The sequence below is a fragment of the Ranitomeya variabilis genome, chromosome 4, assembly GCF_051348905.1.
Source record: "Ranitomeya variabilis isolate aRanVar5 chromosome 4, aRanVar5.hap1, whole genome shotgun sequence".
In the NCBI taxonomy this organism is placed as follows: Eukaryota; Metazoa; Chordata; class Amphibia; order Anura; family Dendrobatidae; genus Ranitomeya; species Ranitomeya variabilis.
In genome coordinates, this window is record NC_135235.1 from 550,139,813 (window position 1) to 550,158,179 (window position 18,367).

An 18,367-nucleotide genomic window follows, 5' to 3' on the forward strand; every position below is an offset into this window, starting at 1 on the left:
GCTGCACTCCCCTCCCCCACACTGATTGCCATGACATGAAAGCTGGAGGTGTTTGTAATGACACTTGGCTCTGCTGTACTCTACACAGTAGATGAAGAGACCACAGAGGAGAGAAGGGCTGTCTGTCATAACATCTCACGGGAGAAGGCATGTTGTTCTGACCTTCTGAGGGCATGTTCTTTTTCTTTTTTTTTTCCCTTGGATAATGCCTTCTGCTTATGATTGGTCAATGTTATGCAGGGGACAAAGTCCTCTATCTTTTATATCACCGCAGTCCGTTTAAGATCAGGGAGGGTACAGCATTGCTGTGAAAAAGTACCTGATCCCAGAGAAGAATCTCTGGTAATGTCCAGTTGGGCTTATGATATATTCTAATCTAAAATCTAATATTTCTGAAAAATATCTGAGAAATTAGGTAAAAAAATAATTCAGCTTTGTGGCCACTATTCCATAATGTGGTCAGTTTAACATGACCAAACTGGTGAATGGTCCTTTTTTTTTTTTTTTAAAGAAAAGTACTGCTACCTGCAGCCACCACTAGGCGGAGTGCAGAGCATACAGCTTTATATACCAGCTCATATTGAACAATAACAATCTGTTAGCAGCACACTCCTACATTTTTGTAGTGACGGCTGAAGAAAGTCAGAATTTTTATTATTATTCCACACAAGATCCAAAAACGTATTTTAATGCTGCTAAGCTTCCATACTTACTTGTTCCCTAATGCCACACAATTTTGTTTGTATGACGCCAGGCCTCATCTGGTTTTCAGTCTTACTAACAGAAGTCATACCATGCTGGCCCTGCCCAGGTATGCCAGATACACTCCTATTTTATAGCTTTTTCTCTTTATGGGTGAAGCCAACTGGTCACACTGCCTGTTGACTTGGCAGGTATGTTACGTGCTGTGCAAATGACCCATGATGCAGCCCAGAGCTCACCTTCACATTCAGAATCTTCAAACTGCTGCTGCCATCCTCGGGGTTAAACAGAGTATCCTCTCTACATAAGAATTTGGGTTTCAGGACATACCCACAGGCACCATTGTCCAGGAAACGTCCCCGGTTCAAGTCCATTGTGTAGCCAGGGGTCTGAAAGTTCAGAGCCACTGAAAAAGAGAAATGTGTACAGTGAAAAAGGGAAGGGAAAAGATCACAAGGCAATCACTAGAAATTTTGATATTTGTATGCCTCGGCTCTCTGAGCACTCCTCCCATCAGCCTCTGGTGGTTTTCATCACAGCAGGATCCTACCCTCCCATATAAATGTAGGCTATTAGCCCAAGAGAGGACTCACATTAGGTTAGGTCCCCAGCAAAGAAGATCACCTTGTGGTGGCTTCAGGCACATATAGACTGGCCAATTTATATGCAAAGTATCTTAGTTTTTTCCTATTTTCAGAGCAGTAATGCAAATCCAATTTCATATATTTCATGTTTGCATGCTATAGCACTACAGAGTGCAACTTTGTTAGTTATGTATGGAGATGGCTACTCCTAGCATGCACTTATTTAGACCAGTGTTCTGTTTGGAAGTGATGATGAGTCTTTTGATATTAAGATAAACATTAGAGACACTGGTTTTCCTTACCAAGCTGGCAGCCGGCATTCCACATCTCCTGTGGACTAAAGTTAGAAGAGTTGGCTCTCAATCCATCAGGGTAAATGCGACTGAGTTGTCGGGTATTGTAACGAACTATAGCATTTCCTGCAAGAAGAGAAATTGGATAATCGGCTGTAAAACACTGATGAATGATAAGTGCTGTGTATTAGAAAACGGCAGATAACAGAGTGCAACTGTTTGCGAATTTAATGTCAGCAACAAGAGATAGGAATTCGAAATCCCCGACTATACCCTCAATAGAGAGGAAGCCATTGGCTCATTACAAGTAGTGATGAGCGAGTGTGCTCGTTCATCGAGATTTCCGAGCATGTTCGGGTGTTCTCCGAGTATTTTGGGCATGCCCGTAGATTATGTTTGTGTCCCCGCAGCTGCATAATTTGTGGCTGCTAGACAGCCTGAACACATGCAGGGATAGCCTATTTGTTAGGGAATCCCCACATGTATTCAGGCTGTCTAGCAGCCGCAAATCATGCAAAACATAATCTAAGAGCACACCCAAGATACTTGGAGAACACCCGAGCATGCTCGGAAATCTCGAGTAACTAGCACATCACTAATCACTAATTACGAGTCATTCTCTCATGTTTGTTCAAAGCCCAGGATCTGGAAGATAAAACACCAACGTCGTCATTTCTTAATTATATTGGCTTCTGGAAAAGTGGTTGATAGCCAGATAGTGAAGGAAAAAAATTTACTAGAGGAATACTCTGAGCAAAACTGGTACACTGCATTACCCATGATTTGCCCTCCATCCCGCAGGTCTCACCACTTACCAGTATAACAGTTTTGCCCATTGTGTCACTTTAGCCTTGGCCAGTTTACGGCAGCCATATTACTGTAATATGTTATTGTGCATGCTCCCAACACAAAGCCAGACCTTCAGCAGTTATAATAATCCCAAATCCAGTAATGGGCATGGCGGGACCCTGCTAACACGCTGCCGCTATTACTGGACCTCCTCGGCTGTTAGTTATATGGATTTCCTATCATACCATTCAGGAGGCCTATTTAGGCATTGCACTATAGCGCACTTTATATATTTTTCTACACTTGTATGTGATGGATACTATTTAATTGAATTATTTGCTATATCTATGGCATACTTGATCTATCACATAGGTGGCCCACTTGGGCACAGCTCTATTTAGCACTTTATACTTTACCACACTTACATGTGTATGGTTCATGATTTTGTATACTATATATTATATTCTATTTGAAATCTATTCTTACCCTCATTATTATACTTTTGGCTCCAGTTTCCCATATGATGTGTAGCACATAAGGAACTTTTTATTTGCCAGATACTTACTGCAATTATTGGCAGTTGTCCGCCATTCTTTTTCATTACCTTTGGTGTTTCCATTCTTTTATGTGGTTTTAATTGTGTTGGTTATATTACTAAATAAAACTTGTTACGATTTTATATGGTTTGCATCTTCTCTTCTTTTGGTGTCTTTGATTATTATGATGCATGGATTGTTACTAGTGATGAGCGAATATACTCGTTACTCGAGATTTCTTGAGCACGCTCGGGGGTCCTCCGAGTATTTTTAGTGCTCGGAGATTTAGTTTTCCTCACCTCAGCTGAATGATTTACAGCTCTTAGCCAGGCCGAGTACGTGTGGGGGTTGCCTGGTTGCTAAGGAATCCCCACATGTACTTATGCTGGCTATCAGATGTAAATCATTCAGCTGCGGCAAGAAAAACTAAATCTCTGAGCACTAAAAAATACTCGGAGGACCCCCGAGCGTGCTCAAGAAATCTCGAGTAACGAGTATATTCGCTCATCATGAATTGTTATTTTAGGTGTAAATCCTAGTACTCTGTTTAAAGGGAAGCTGTCAATTGATTCATGTTGTCCAAACCACCATAGCATGAATCGCAGCCTGTCTGCACAATTGTGCGCACAGTGTCAGTGCAGGAGCTTAATAGGTGCGCACACATCCCTCTCTCCTGTCTGCGGTGTCCGCTCACTACACTGATCCATGAAGGTGCGACAAGCGAGTAGCCACAGGAGAGAGGTATGAGTGCCGCCTGCGGACACTGTGTGCACTCAGCTCCTGCAGTGTCAGTGTGCACACATCTGAGTTTTCAGTTCAGGCAGTGCTCTCATTGCTGTCAATCCACAAAGGGGGAAGGCCCAGAACAGTAGACTGAGAAATTGGCCATGCCAAGAGTCTACCCAGCTCCCTAATTTGCATAATAATTAAATATAATGCTGTATATAATCATAACTGACAGAACTAAACAACAGACATGATTTTTATAGGGGTTAAGTACACTGTGTGCCTATCTGAGTAGTTTACACTGAGGTTTGGAGGTGACAGACTCCCATTAAAATGCATCATTTGTGCAGAGGTTGGACGCAGACCTAAATGTGCCCATACACTGGTTTGGCAAGCGGCTACACACACAAGCCCGTCGTAGCTGAACAGATGTGCTTTCTGAGTGGGGTAAGTCATTGACGTACATCTCTGGTGCAATCCTTGTTATCCCCAACATCACCTGTCAGGAAAGATTCAGGAGGTCCCATAAACATAAAAAAAATAATCCGGTGTCACCATATCAGCAAGCTTGGTCAATATTGCTATTATGTGTATGTGCACCTTAAAGGGATGGTCTTGCGCTTTTCACTTGCTATCTGCCATTCGTGCACACATTCTAGTAGGTATATGCAGACTCAAAGTTATCAACAATGCCCATCCCGATGTGGAAGTGAGCAGTGAAAACTCTGGAGACCCCAATTCCAGCAATATGTCACTTATAGTTGCCATGTAGTCCTCCATATGCATGATTTCTTTGCATAGGCAGAAAGTTGACACTGGCAAATTTCGGCCTATGCACAGTGTACACAGAAAGTTGCGAGTGGGGTTATACAGAGTATTAGAGACTAGTAGATCTGCAGCAGATAAAATAGAGATTTTATCAAAACTGCAGCAAGCAGCCCAGTAAGTTATAAATCCCTGGAATCAGGGTGTCTGGCCCAACATCATGCTGCTTTCTAGATCATATTGCTCTCAGATTAAGTAGCAAAAACCTGGTTACACGTTCAATTTAAGGGTAAACGAGCTTTTCCAGAAACAGGCAAAAAAGTCTCTTTCATTTCTTGGTTACAATAATTTCTTTTGGGAGCTCCTCATCTCTATCCCAGACATTGGATGTAGTATACGTACCACAGTCCTTCATCAGTCTGCGCACCTTGTCCTCACTGAATGAGCTCATCTCACACGCTTTTCCCGGCTGGTCGCGATACTCCACAGACTGGCAATAGACCACCAGGTCAGAGAGCTCCTGTGCAATGTCCTGGATGGAAGAGAAGGGCATATCATATGTATATCATAACAAATTACCCCAGTGCATCCAATCCTTCATCCCATCTCCAGGCTGCATTATAATGTACCCCATACCCTTCATCCGATCCCCACTGTCTATACACTCACCATCCTGCTTCTTCCATCCTCCTCCTCCAATGATCTCCGCTCACTGAGCTTCTTTGCCTTCACAAGGATTTTCCCCTTCAAAGCCTAAGAAATAAAAGGGCAAACTAATATACCAGCCACAATGTCCTGGAGGAGATGTATAATAGCATTACTCAGCAGATATCAAGTGGTATCAGGGACTTGTGGTAGAGGAGACATTGATGGATTTTACAAGAGAAGTCACTGGTCCTCAGCTCTCAAAATGGTCATGATCTCCCACCCTAAACAGTATTTTCAGGATCAGCCAACCAACCATCGAACTTGTATGGGAGGCTTCTCAACTTCCTGCTACAGATAATGTTGACGGAAAGAAGCATAAGGTGTCCGTGGGAAACATGTGTATGGGGGTATCGGAGGTCTCTGGAGGGAACAAAGGTATCTGGCTGAAACCGTTGTCTGGGGGAAACAGAAGAGTCTGGTTGGAACAGAGGTGTCAAGGGGAACTGAGGTCTTTAGGGGCAATAGAGGTGTTTAGGGTGAAAGAAGTGTGGTTGGAATAGAGGTGTCTAGGGGGAACAGAGGTCTCTTGGGAGGACAGAGGTCTCTGAGGGGAATAGAGTTGTCTGGTTGGAACAGAGGTGTCGGGGGGCGGGGGGGGGAAGGTCTCTGGGTTAGTAGAGGTATCTGGCAGCAGCTTATTCCACTGCCCCCCACTGAAATACATGAACACTTGGCTGAAATGAACGTTCATGTGTATTGGGGTTTGAAAGAGAAATTAGGAAGTCGACTAAAAGATCCTCAAAAGCTAGACCTCATGTTGCGATCCAAAGAAATTCTGGAACAAATGAGAAACAAAGTAATTGAGATCTATTAGTCTGGAAAAGGTTATAAAGCCATTTTTAAAGCATTGGTGCTCCAGCGAACCACAGTGAGAGCCATTATCCACAAATGGCGGAAACATGGAACAGTGGTGAACCTTCCCAGGAGTGACAGGCTGAACCAAATTACCCCAAGAGCACAGCGATGATTTATTCAAGAGGTCACAAAAGACCCACAAAAACATCTGGGTTCATTACTCCACCATAAGAGAGAGACTGCGCAGTCTAAGGCCGGGATCACACATGCGAGAAACACGGCCGAGTCTCGCATGTTAATACCTGGCACTGCCGCCTGCACTCCGGAGCGTGCGGCCGCATAGCGATACATGGAGCCACACGCTCCGCTCCGGAGTGTAGGCGGCAGTGTCGGGTATTAACATGTGAGACTCGGCCGTGTTTCTCGCATGGGTGATCTCGGCCTAATATTTAAATTTGTTTGGTGATCTGAAACATTTAAGTGTGACAAACCTGCAAAAGAATAGGAAATCAGGAAGGGGGCAAACACTTTTTCACTCAACTGTATATCTTTGAACTGCGGACATAAAGGTTTTTATTTATTTTTTTAATTTTGTCTAGTGGATTTACTTAATAATTCAACCTACAAATGAGCGCCTAGGGAGCTCATAAACCACCTACACATACTGTATATTAAATCAATAATTGTTTTATTTGACAAATTTAAAGGACATAAATATTAAAATAAATGAATGAGGTCAAATGTCAATACATTTAGAAACAAAATACCAGTATATATAGAGAATAATAAAGTTCTAGTGCAACTAAGGAGGTAGATGATTGTAACAAGAAATCTGTCAAAGATCTAGTTGTTGCTCAATCATGTCATGTTGTGTATAATGTGGGATCCACTCGATGGGGCCCTGACATGTGTTTTGCTATTACTGCTTTTTCAAGGGGATATGTTCTAAGATTATTATCAATTACTATATACACTGTCATTTGGCTTTAGTGTAAGGGAGTTACATAATGTACTGTGACATATATAGGTCTAGTGAACTATATCATCAAGAGTATTATCAATGATTGCTTTATAATTGCCTATCTTTTTGGTTGCACTTGCACTTCATTTTTAAAATATATTGGCACCTGATTTATTACAAGTAGCTAGTTCATTTTACTTACGGTATTCCTCTTTGAAGCCCTCATTCATTTATTTTAATATTTATGCCTTGTTGAAATTTGTCTGATAAAACAATTATTGATTTTAATCTATTTGTAGGTTTGCTCGTGAGCTCCCTAGGTGCTCAGTTGTAGGTTAAATTGTTTTTATTTTCGTTAGGGACCTGAAATGATTAAGCTGAGAATGTCCAATAGTGGAAAACCCTTTAGATAGATATGGCTGACTAGTAATGTGATGCGTGTGTTATCTCACCTCAGGGGATGGAAGTTTAGATGGATCGGCATTCCTTATTGGAGCTGTCAGTAACACATCTCCGAGGATGGTCCGGAGGTGATGAGCCATTGTCTCTTGCTGTTTCAACCCACAGTGATTCTCAATGGATAAGATGACCGGATACGGTGAATACTGTCATATTTAGCAAAAATACAAATACATACAATAAAATACACACTAGCAGTATTATTCTCCATAGCACAAGGATTCTTTTGCAGTTAATAAGGTCTCATTGCACTGTCTGTCTGCACTATCTTGATCCCTGCCGATACGGACCCTACAATGTGGTCACATTACACGTCTGTGTAAGGCAGGCCTTAGGCGACATAGAAAAATTATTCAGCTCAAAACTTCATGGTAACAATAGCAGCTTGTTAGATGCGGTGCATGGGCAAGGGTGTGGGCTGGTTCCCAGGACATGAGTAAGGTAAAGTGGATGATTCCAGCAATCGCAAATGAAGAAATTAAAAATACGATTTTATTTGATCACACTAAAAAAAAAATTTAAGAAACACTTTTCTTACACGTTTCAAGCCCATGCAGCACCTTTACTCATAGCCCAGCATGGGCTTGAAATGTTAAGGCCAAGCGTTTCTTTTAAATTTCATTGATCAAATAAATATGTATTTTTAATTTTTACTTTACTTTATCTGGCTCTAGGGGATATGTAACAATGGGGCGTACTTGTACAGCTAGATGCGTCAGGATTCTGGAAGTTTTTCTTCCATGACTTGCACCATATTTATGATGTGTTTTACACACTTTTTATGACTTGTCCAATTAATAGGAGTGTGGCTTATCAGAAAAATATGCTCAATTCCATTATAGAATACTCCTTGGTTTTCCCGTTGTATATATTTGCCATACTCCAATCCTTTGGGTCCATATCATATGTGTCAGGTTTGCAGTCTTGAATCTGATTGGCTCTCGTTGCTTCTAAATGCCTTGTCTGATTGATCTGCACATTTGCTGTGAACAAGGGCTACTTTAAGCCCAAAATGCGTTGGCTGCCATTTTTCTTTGCCCATTTTTTTTTATGAAGATGTGAATATATTACAAGGAATAACACTGGACTACTATTTGCTTTTGTATAGGTGGTGTAGAGTTAGACTAGACAATTTTAAAATTTATCAAACAGCATGAATCACTCTGTTAAATCTGATTCATTTTAAGACTGTCTAGTGCTAAGTTTGATGAATATGTCAGAATGTGTTGCATAGGTTTGATCTGAATATTATATGTAAAAACTGTGTAATGTCAGGGGTATGATGTTTTTTTTTTTCAAAGTTTTTTTCTGCCTAAAGGGAATGTCTATTTCAAAATGTTATTTTTTCCTAGGGTTGCAGACCTTATCAAATACCAAACTGAGCTATTGCTCACTCTCACCTTACTCTGCGCCCCTGCTCCACTCTAGTTTGATATGTTGCAAGGATGATATCACATCTACAGAGCAATTGACTGCTGCAGCCAATCACTGGGCTCAACAAGGATTCCGATGTAGATACGCAACCTGTCAACAGAGACTGGAGCAAAGACCAAAAGGTGACACTGGACCTGGGGAGGGTGAGCAGTAGCTCCTTCTGTTATTTTGTAGGTCTGATGGAAAAATACAATTTTAAAACAGACAACACCTTTTGACCTAAATAGGCTAAAAAAAATTGGACCTGCAATAAAAATAGAGACGCCACAAACACTTTATTGACTACCTCTGTCTTCTCTGCAGTTTTATCTGACATGTACATGTGTGCAGCTGGAGAGGACAGAACAACAAATTGGTATAACAGAAGAAGAAGTATTTGTAATGATATTCTATTGTGGCTAGGAAGCATAACTGCAATATTACACAAAGCCGTGTACACAGCATATCATTCCGTTACAAAGTACATGACATCAGATTCCCGCTTCCAAATTCCTGGGGATCAGCCAGCAATATTGCACATCAGAGAAAAAAAAGCATAAGCTTCTGGCCAATCATGGCAGGTGGTATAAAGTAGTCTGAAAATTCAGCGATAGGACAGTCATTGTCCTTCAGCTGCCTCCTTGCTTGCTTTACCCTGTTGCCCATGATGATTGCCATTTTTAGCCCAAAGTGCAAAAAATTGGGACATGTTTATTCACATGTACTGTGTCTGTTATAGCACCTCATAACCATTCAAGTGAAATAAGCTGCAAACACTGATAGCCCTTAGGGTGCTTTCACATTGTGTTTAGGGCTCGGTGGCCCTGTTGGGGCATACGTCAGAACCCCCCCGCAAAATGGAATTCAGACCTAAGTGTCAAAGGGGCCATAGACTGTAATGGTGCCGGCAGAGTGAACTTGCACTCTGACGTTCCTCAATTTTAGCAGTGTACGCCTACTGGAGGCAGACACTCAGATGTAGTAGACTGCGTTTGTGTGTCCGCTTCCAGCAGGCGTACACTCCCAAAAATGGTGCATTTCAGAACTCGCATTCACTCTGCCTGTGCATATGTCTGAATCCCATTTTGTCCCTAAACATCTTTACAGGCAAAGCTCCTTCAGAGGAAAATGTGCAAATTAGCTTTCTTGCAGAACAATAACATACTATCTCACAATCTAGCTCCTGTAAGGAGCGGTTACCCTATAAGGGAAGAGTCAGACGGCCGTATAAGTCGCATGAGGATCACAACGCAATGCTTGGACTGGCCGTCGGCTCTTCTGACCCAAGCGCGACAGCATGTATTTCTATGCAGCTGTCATGCTCGGGTCGGGAGAGCCGATGGCCAGTCTGAGTTATAAGGCTATATGACTCTTTTCTACGACTGACCCTTTAAGGAGCTTTTCAATATGGCCCGGGATAAATACCAAGCCAGAAACTCATCTTCTGGCAGCCTGTTTTGGAGTGTTTACCTCTCATGAGAGCAGATTACTCACCTCCACACTGATGAGGGGCAAACACCCCAAAACAGGCTGCCTGTAGATGAGTTTCTGGCTTTAAACCATAAGCTCTCTCCCGCAGCAGTTCACACTTTATGCAGAAAACTGTCCAATAACTTACTTTGAATGCAAAGTGCTTGATGGTGGAAATGACATCTTTAAACAGTATCTTGGAGGTGAGCGTGTGGCCATGGTAAATCACAGGTTCTCCATCTGCTCCTTCCCAGCAGTCCAGCTCCACACAACGACAGCCCTCCGTGAATGCCCTACAGATGTAAGAGGTAATACACCTGAATACCCAAACGGCAAGCCCAATGACACATGCATTCAAATCCACCGTCAGCCTGGTGGTATAATTAGAACTAAAAATACTAGATTATCAAAAGAGAACCAAATATTACATTGCTAATTCATGACATTTACTGACCACCTTCATTAATGATAAAGCAGATCTCTGTTATGAGGGACGTGCAGAAGAGCAATCCAGATTTATCAAAAAAAGTCTGGTGACTCAGTTCACTCAATGGTCCATAACATCACTTTTGACCTATGGTATCCATATCATACCTGCTGCCGGCACATGCAATTAGCACTGATTTTGGAAACTATGTTCTTTCTTTAGAGTACTTAAATACAGAATGAGGGTGGAAAATTGCTGATTTTAGGTGTTTAAAGGAAGTTTGTCAGTACAAAATGACTGTTCAAACCAAGAACGGCGCTCAGGTCACCTGTAGCCTGGCAAACAGTTCAGTGCACCTTCCCACCTACTTGTTTTCCATCAATCAGGGAAGGTGTGTGGGGGGGCAGCCATAGAAAACAAGTAGGGGAAAGGTGCACTGAACTACTCCGCCACGCCTAGTATTCACCAAGTGACTGTGCTTGGTTTGAACTGTAATTTTCTACTGAAAGAATCCCTTTAATCTTAACCCCTTTGAGATGTAGCCAGTGTTCACTTTTACAATTTTGTTTTTCATTGCCTCCTTCCAAAAGCCATAACTTTCATTGTTTTGCGTCCCCAGTTCTATAACTTAGACCTTATTCAGACATCCGTGTGTCATGTATGTGTTCAACCTGTGTTCTTCACGGATAAAACAAGTAAGCATTATACAATAGTCTATGGGGCTGTGTTTTTGTGTGGACTGAGTGGTCATCAAAAATTACGGGGACATGTACGTTTTTGAATCATGAATCAACATTACTCTTACAAGTCTACGTTTTAATTAATTAATTTTATAAATGATTACATCAGTGTTGCTGCTTGAGGGTTTAATTTTATGGACCTCGTGTTGTGTAAACTTTTATAGTTTTTTAATACATTTAATAAAATGTTAAACCATTTATTTACAGGCTTTTTTTAGTCCCTCTTGTAATCGTCATCACTTGATTGCTGATAAAATAATTCTGTCCCAGACAATTAATAGATCTGTCTAGTAATGCAGCAAATTAGTAAAAAGTGGATTTATCTTTGCACAGGAAGGTAGATTTGGAGTTTAGGATATTGAGAAAATTTAGTGACAACCTTTGTGGCTATTTTCTATTTAGTGTCTCACCTTGGCCAGATGTTTCTATAGGAGGACATGGACAATTATCTTAAGCTTGGTTTAAACCTAATGACCATGGGGACTAAATAACCGCCGACCAGTAACTTGTTTGTTGATTGGCGATCATTTAATTGCCTGATTACACAGGCAATAGTGCGCCTAGGCTGCCATTGTTCTTGGTAGCATGAACCCTGTTTACACAGGATGGTGTGAACAATCACCTTTTGTGCAATACTAAAGACCATTTCACCCAAAGAAGGAGCATTTTGAACGGGTGATCAGCAGCCTGTTTGGACTGCAAGATTATCGTGCAGTGAAAATGGACAATAAATATTAGGTTTGATTAAAACCAATGCTAGCCTATAAACTACCATGAGTCTCCTCTGTTCAGGGCTCATAGTAGTTTATATAAATCAGCACATGGGTAATCATTGGACCTAAATTTGGTAAAATTTTTGTGGAGAAAATCACATTCTGAAAACTTTTCCTTTGCCCTTGTCAGCTGTCTGGAAGCCTCTTAATTTATCCAACATTGTGATTATATTCTGTGTAGTTATAATGTACATTTTATAGACTGAAGCAATGGTGGAGATGTCCTCTGGGAATGCCACCACAGGGACCACAAACTGCCCATAATAGGGTGGAGATTGGAGGAGCTGCCAAGGCAATTTTCTGCATTTTGTAACATGCCTGCTAATAGTTAGACATCAGAGATAGACTGCTCCCCCGGAGACTTAACAATATACAGTATCCAGCTGTTTCAGATTTAGGTCAGGTTAATGTAACAAGGAAACATCTTTAAGAAAGGAAATGATCTTAAAAGTCTCATAGTAAGGCACTAGATCAATAAAGGAACTTCAATAAAATTTATAACCTGATTAACTAGTAGTGTATTATATAGATTATGACATTTCGAGCTATGTTGATGCAAATATCAAGGAGTTGTTGTCTAATAATTTAATTCCCTACTGCGCAGCCATGTTTCCTTAAAACTCAGCAATGATCAGTTCCCCTGTTATTTCCCCTAGAAATGTATGACTAAATTGACATCTCCAATTATATTTTTATACTGTAGTGACATTCTCTATTGACGTGGAAGGGTTACAACATGTTGTCAATTTATTAGGTTCCTAATTACTATTACTATTGTTTCTGTTTGTTTTCACTCTCACTCCTATAATCTTCCACTTTCTATTAACCCCCCTAATCCCTACACCAAGTAAGGAACTGTTCATCTCTTCTTCAATTCTCCCCATCCATCTCACCTCCTCCTCAGAACTGTTCATCAACATACAATTCTCTGTCTCCAAACGCAGACAGCCCCCTCATGCCCTCTCCTGCTCCCACCTGCTAACACTTTCTCTGCTCCTCCTCACTGCCGGTGATATTGCTCCAAATCCTGAGCCTCCTCACCACATTCCCACAGTCATTTCTACCTCCCATGCACAACTTTCTGTAACCTCTCTAGCCCCTCTGTAGCCCCTGCTTCCCCAGTCCCACTAGCAGGAACTCTATGGAACGCTCGCTCTGTCTGCAACAAACTTTCCTACATCCATGATCTTTTCATTACTCACAAACTTTCCTTCCTTGCCATCACCGAAACCTTGTTCACCCCCTCTGACACAGACTTTCCTGCTACACTCTAGTGTGATGGATTCCATTTTCCCACAGCCCCAGCATCAAGCATGGTGGAGGAGTTCATTTTCTCCTGTCAGATAACTGCTCCTTCACCCCAATCCCACTGCCACCCTCTGTTACCCTCCCTTCCTTTGAGGTGAACTCTGTGCGCATCTACTCCCCCACCAACCTCCAACTGGCTGTCATTTACCGCCCACCAGGGCCAGCCACCACCTTTTTCGACCACTTCACCACCTAGCTACTTCATTTCCTCTCCGCTGGCATCCTCACTATCAACTTGGCTTCTATCTCTCACTTCCTCCTTCGGCCTCACTCAATGGTCTTGTGCAGTCACTCACAAAGATGGCCACACACTGGACCTCATCTTCACCCGCCTCTGCTCCCTATCCAACCTCTCTAACTCACCTCTTCCTCTTTTTTACCCCAACTTACTTACATTCTCTTCCCTCTCCTCTCCAGGTCCACAATCCCCACTCCACAAACTCACACACCCTCGCAGAAATCTTAAAAACCTCGATCTACACTCACTGTCTGAATCCCTTCTCCCTCTTACAGACATAAGTTCCTTACACAATGCGGATGCCGCTGCCGCTTTATATAACACCACAATAGCTGCAGCTCTGGAATCCGTTGCCCCTCTCACACATACCAAAGCTCACAAAATCAGTAGACAGCCCTGGCACACTAGCCTGACCAAAGAACTGAGACGGGCTTCCAGGATTGCTGAGCAGAGATGAAAAAGATCACACTCCAACAAGGACTTCATCACATTCAAACAGTCCCTTACTACTTTCAAGGCCACACTCACCACAGCTAAACAAACCTACTTCTCATCTCTCATATCCTCCCTGTCTCACAACCCTAAACCGTTATGCAACACTTTCAATTCTCTCCTCCATCCCCCAGCACCTCATCCCTTCCCACTTATCTCAGCTGAAGACTTTGCCTATAACAAGCACTTTTCAACTATTGTGTCCCTCCATTTCCTTGTAGATTGTAAGCTTGCGAGCAGGGACCTCACTCCTAATGTCACTGTTTAAATTGTCTTAACTTGTACTGAATTTATTGTCTGTACATGTCCCCGCTTAATTGTAAAGTGCTGCGGAATATGTTGGCGCTATATAAATAAAAATTATTATTATTATTATTATTTGCCTAATTTTTCAAGCAGAAGATTGATAACATCAGAGACAGTTTTGGTCGACAACCCCCAGAGCCCTTCCTCCTAACTGCTCAGCCCTTCACCTCCAAAACCAACTTCTCCACCATTACAGAAGATCAACACTCTACTCTCAAGATCACATCTCATCACCTGTGCACTTCATCCCAAACCTCACCACAGTCTTCATCCCAACCCTAACTCATCTCTTCAACCTATCACTAACAACTGGTGTTTTTCCCTCAAGCTTTAAACATGCCTCAACCACACCTATCCTCAAAAAGCACTCCCTTGACCCATCCTCTTCATCTAGCTATCACCCAAATCACTTCTCCCCTATGCCTCAAAAGTACTGGAACAACACATCCATCTGAACTGTCCGCCCACCTCTCTTCTTGCTCCCTCTTCGACCGCTTACAATCTGGCTTACGGCCACACCACTCCACTGAAACTGCCCTAACTAAGGTCACCAATGACCTATTAACCGCCAAGGCTAAGCGACACTATTCTGTCCTCCTCCTGGACCTGTCCTCTGCCTTTGACACAGTGGACCATTCCCTATTACTACAGACCCTCTCATCTCTTGGCATCACAGACTTGGCCCTATCTTGGAATGCGTCATACCTAACAGACCGGACATTCAGTGTCTACCACTCGCACACCAACTCCTCTCCTCGCCCCCTATCTGTCAGAGTCCCACAAGGTTCAGTCCTAGGGCTCCTGCTCTTCTCCATCTACACCTTTGGCCTGGGACAGCTCATAGAATCTCACGGCTTTCAGTATCACCTCTATGCTGATGACACACAGATCTACATCTCTGGACCAGATATCACCACCCTACTACCAGAATCCCACAATGTCTGTCCGATATTTCATCCTTCTTCTCTGCTAGATTTCTAAAGCTTAATATGGATAAAACAGAACTCGTCATCTTTCCCAGTACTTACCTGCACGCAACCTCTGATCCTCACAAGATCTCCTTCTCTACTCCCCTCTTATCTCCTCTTCCCACAATCGCATACAAGACTTCTCCCGCACATCCCCCTTACTCTGGAACTCACTACCACAACATATTAGACTCACCTACCATCGAAACCTTCAAAAAGTACCTGAAGACCCACCTCTTCCGAAAAGCCTACAAACTGCAGTAACCACCGCTCGACCAAGCCACTGCACAACCAGCTCTACCCTCGCTTATTGTATCCTCACCCATCCCTTGTAGACTGTGAGCCCTCACGGGCAGGATCCTCTCTCCTCCTGTACCATTGTGACCTGTATTGTACTGTACTTGTTTTTATTATGTATACCCCTCCTCACATGTAAAGTGCCATGTAATAAATGGCGCTATAATAATAAATAATAATAGTAATTTATAATGCTTTTCATATATAGTACTATCATATTCAACAGCGCTCTACAGACATTATCATCGTTGTCCTCATTGGGGCTCACAATCTAGATTCCCTATTAATATGTGTTTGGGAGGAAACCAGAGAACCCAGAGGAAACCCACGCAAACAGAAGTTGTCCTTGGTACCTCCATTGTGCACCAATATCAATACCCCCTATAGAATTCAGTTTGATTGCTCTGTTACTTGCACTAACCCCATGAAGATTTGCCTCACCTAATATAGGACTCGGTGCTACTTGCCCCCACAAGCTGATGGTTGGTCAGGTAGGTGTTGTGGGAGCAGGAGATGAAGTAGTGGCACAGTGGCTGGCTCATGTCTTGATACACTTTCCTATGTTTCTGGTTGTAGATGTCTCCCTCAGCTGAAAGTAGGTACATCATGAATCCATCTTGCATCATCAGGCCATGTTGCTTGGCTAAAGGGGAAAAAGTCCAAAAAGAAGAGAGTGAATGAAGTATCCAAACACTGGAACTTACTTGGTCGAGGAGAAGTAACACCTAATACCTTAGCCCAACTCAGTTAGTTCATTTACTGTGTGCACAAAGACTGGAGAACAAGTACTCAAACCAGTCAAAAGGCTAGATGTGAACCTGAAAAGTTGGACAGCGTGGACTAGAAAAGGTAGAGCTGAGCAGAATAATATGTTATTACGTGTGGTAGAAAAGATTCAGTATAACTTGTATTTTATTCAATTAAATCCCTGAACTTACTATGCTTGAGTCTAGTAGGCGGTCTTACAGGGAGGACAGTCAATCACTGGATAGGACCACCCACAGGACTCATAGGCACACAAACATCAGGAATTTCACTTAATACAATGTAAGGTTTTCTGAAACTTTTCTCCAAAAAATGTCTATCAATTTGATCAACTCCTCCTGCTCTACAACATACTGCTTGCATATCAGATTTAATTTTCAACATTACAGGTTGCCTTTAAAAGACCCCATCTCAACCCAAATACAGAAAACAGTGTCCAAAACTCAACATCTGTCTGACGGGAGTCTGATAAATGAAGAATGAACATTCACTTGTTCCTGACTATTGGCTTTTCTAAACAGAATGGTGAACGCTCGACAAATTTGAAAAACGTTGGGTGTAATGATTTTGACTCTTGTTTCAAAATCATTGTTTTTGGCAGCACATCATCCTGTATGTTTATATATATACTAGCTATTGAACCCGTTCTACGCCCGGGTGGCGAGCATTTATATTGGTATATGGTCACCATCCTGTCATGTGCTGCTCCATCCTGCGTCCCCATCCTGTCATGTGCTGCTCCATCCTGCGTCCCCATCCTGTCATGTGCTCCTCCATCCTGCGGCCCCATCCTGTCATGTGCTGCTCCATCCTGCGCCCCCATCCTGTCATGTGCTCCTCCATCCTGCGCCCCCATCCTGTCATGTGCTGCTCAATCCTTCGTCCCCATCCTGTCATGTGCTCCCATCCTGCGCCCCCATCCTGTCATATGCTGCTCCATCCTACACCCCCATCCTGTCATGTGTGTGCCCCCATTCTGTCATGTGCTGCTCCCATCCTGTCATGTGCTGCTCCCATCCTGCGCCCCATCCTGTCATGTGCTCCCATCCTGCACCCCCATCCTGTCATGTGCTGCTCCCATCGTGCGCAATCATTCTGTCATGTGCTGCTCCCATCCCGCGCCCCCATTCTGCCTGTTCCTGTTTCCATTCTGCCATATGTTGCTCCCATCTTTCTCTCTCCGGCTCTACTGCCCGAGTGCGGCTGTGCTGAGTGCGGGCGGCTGTGCTGAGTGCGGGCGGCTGTGCGTGGCTCTGCTGAGTGCGGGCGGCTGTGCGTGGCTCTGCTGACTGCGGGCGGCTGTGCGTGGCTCTGCTGAGTGCGGGCGGCTGTGCGTGGCTCTGCTGAGTGCGGGCGGCTGTGCGTGGCTCTGCTGACTGCGGGCGGCTGTGCGTGGCTCTGCTGACTGCGGGCGGCTGTGCGTGGCTCTGCTTACTGCGGGCGGCTGTGCGTGGCTCTGCTGACTGCGGGCGGCTGTGCGTGGCTCTGCTGAGTGCGGGCGGCTGTGCGTGCCTCTGCTGAGTGCGGGCGGCTGTGCGTGCCTCTGCTGACTGCGGGCGGCTGTGCGTGGCTCTGCTGAGTGCGGGCGGCTGTGCGTGGCTCTGCTGACTGCGGGCGGCTGTGCGTGGCTCTGCTGACTGCGGGCGGCTGTGCGTGGCTCTGCTGAGTGCGGGCGGCTGTGCGTGCCTCTGCTGAGTGCGGGCGGCTGTGCGTGCCTCTGCTGAGTGCGGGCGGCTGTGCGTGCCTCTGCTGAGTGCGGGCGGCTGTGCGTGGCTCTGCTGAGTGCGGGCGGCTGTGCGTGGCTCTGCTGAGTGCGGGCGGCTGTGCGTGGCTCTGCTGAGTGCGGGCGGCT

At 43.8% G+C, this 18,367-nt stretch overlaps 1 protein-coding gene across 1 annotated transcript in view; it reads right to left on the minus strand.

Moving 5' to 3' along the window:
- The window catches only part of PLCD3 (phospholipase C delta 3), a 92,196-nt gene that overhangs the window by 23,298 nt on the left and 50,531 nt on the right, over positions 1–18,367 (minus strand). The window contains exons 6-12 of the mRNA XM_077252639.1: positions 16,192–16,393; positions 10,350–10,494; positions 7,312–7,464; positions 5,065–5,148; positions 4,798–4,927; positions 1,589–1,705; positions 942–1,108 (exon numbers count right to left, since the gene is read on the minus strand). Coding sequence (XP_077108754.1) covers positions 942–1,108; positions 1,589–1,705; positions 4,798–4,927; positions 5,065–5,148; positions 7,312–7,464; positions 10,350–10,494; positions 16,192–16,393 — 998 coding nt within the window. The remainder of the gene's footprint in view (positions 1–941; positions 1,109–1,588; positions 1,706–4,797; positions 4,928–5,064; positions 5,149–7,311; positions 7,465–10,349; positions 10,495–16,191; positions 16,394–18,367) is intronic.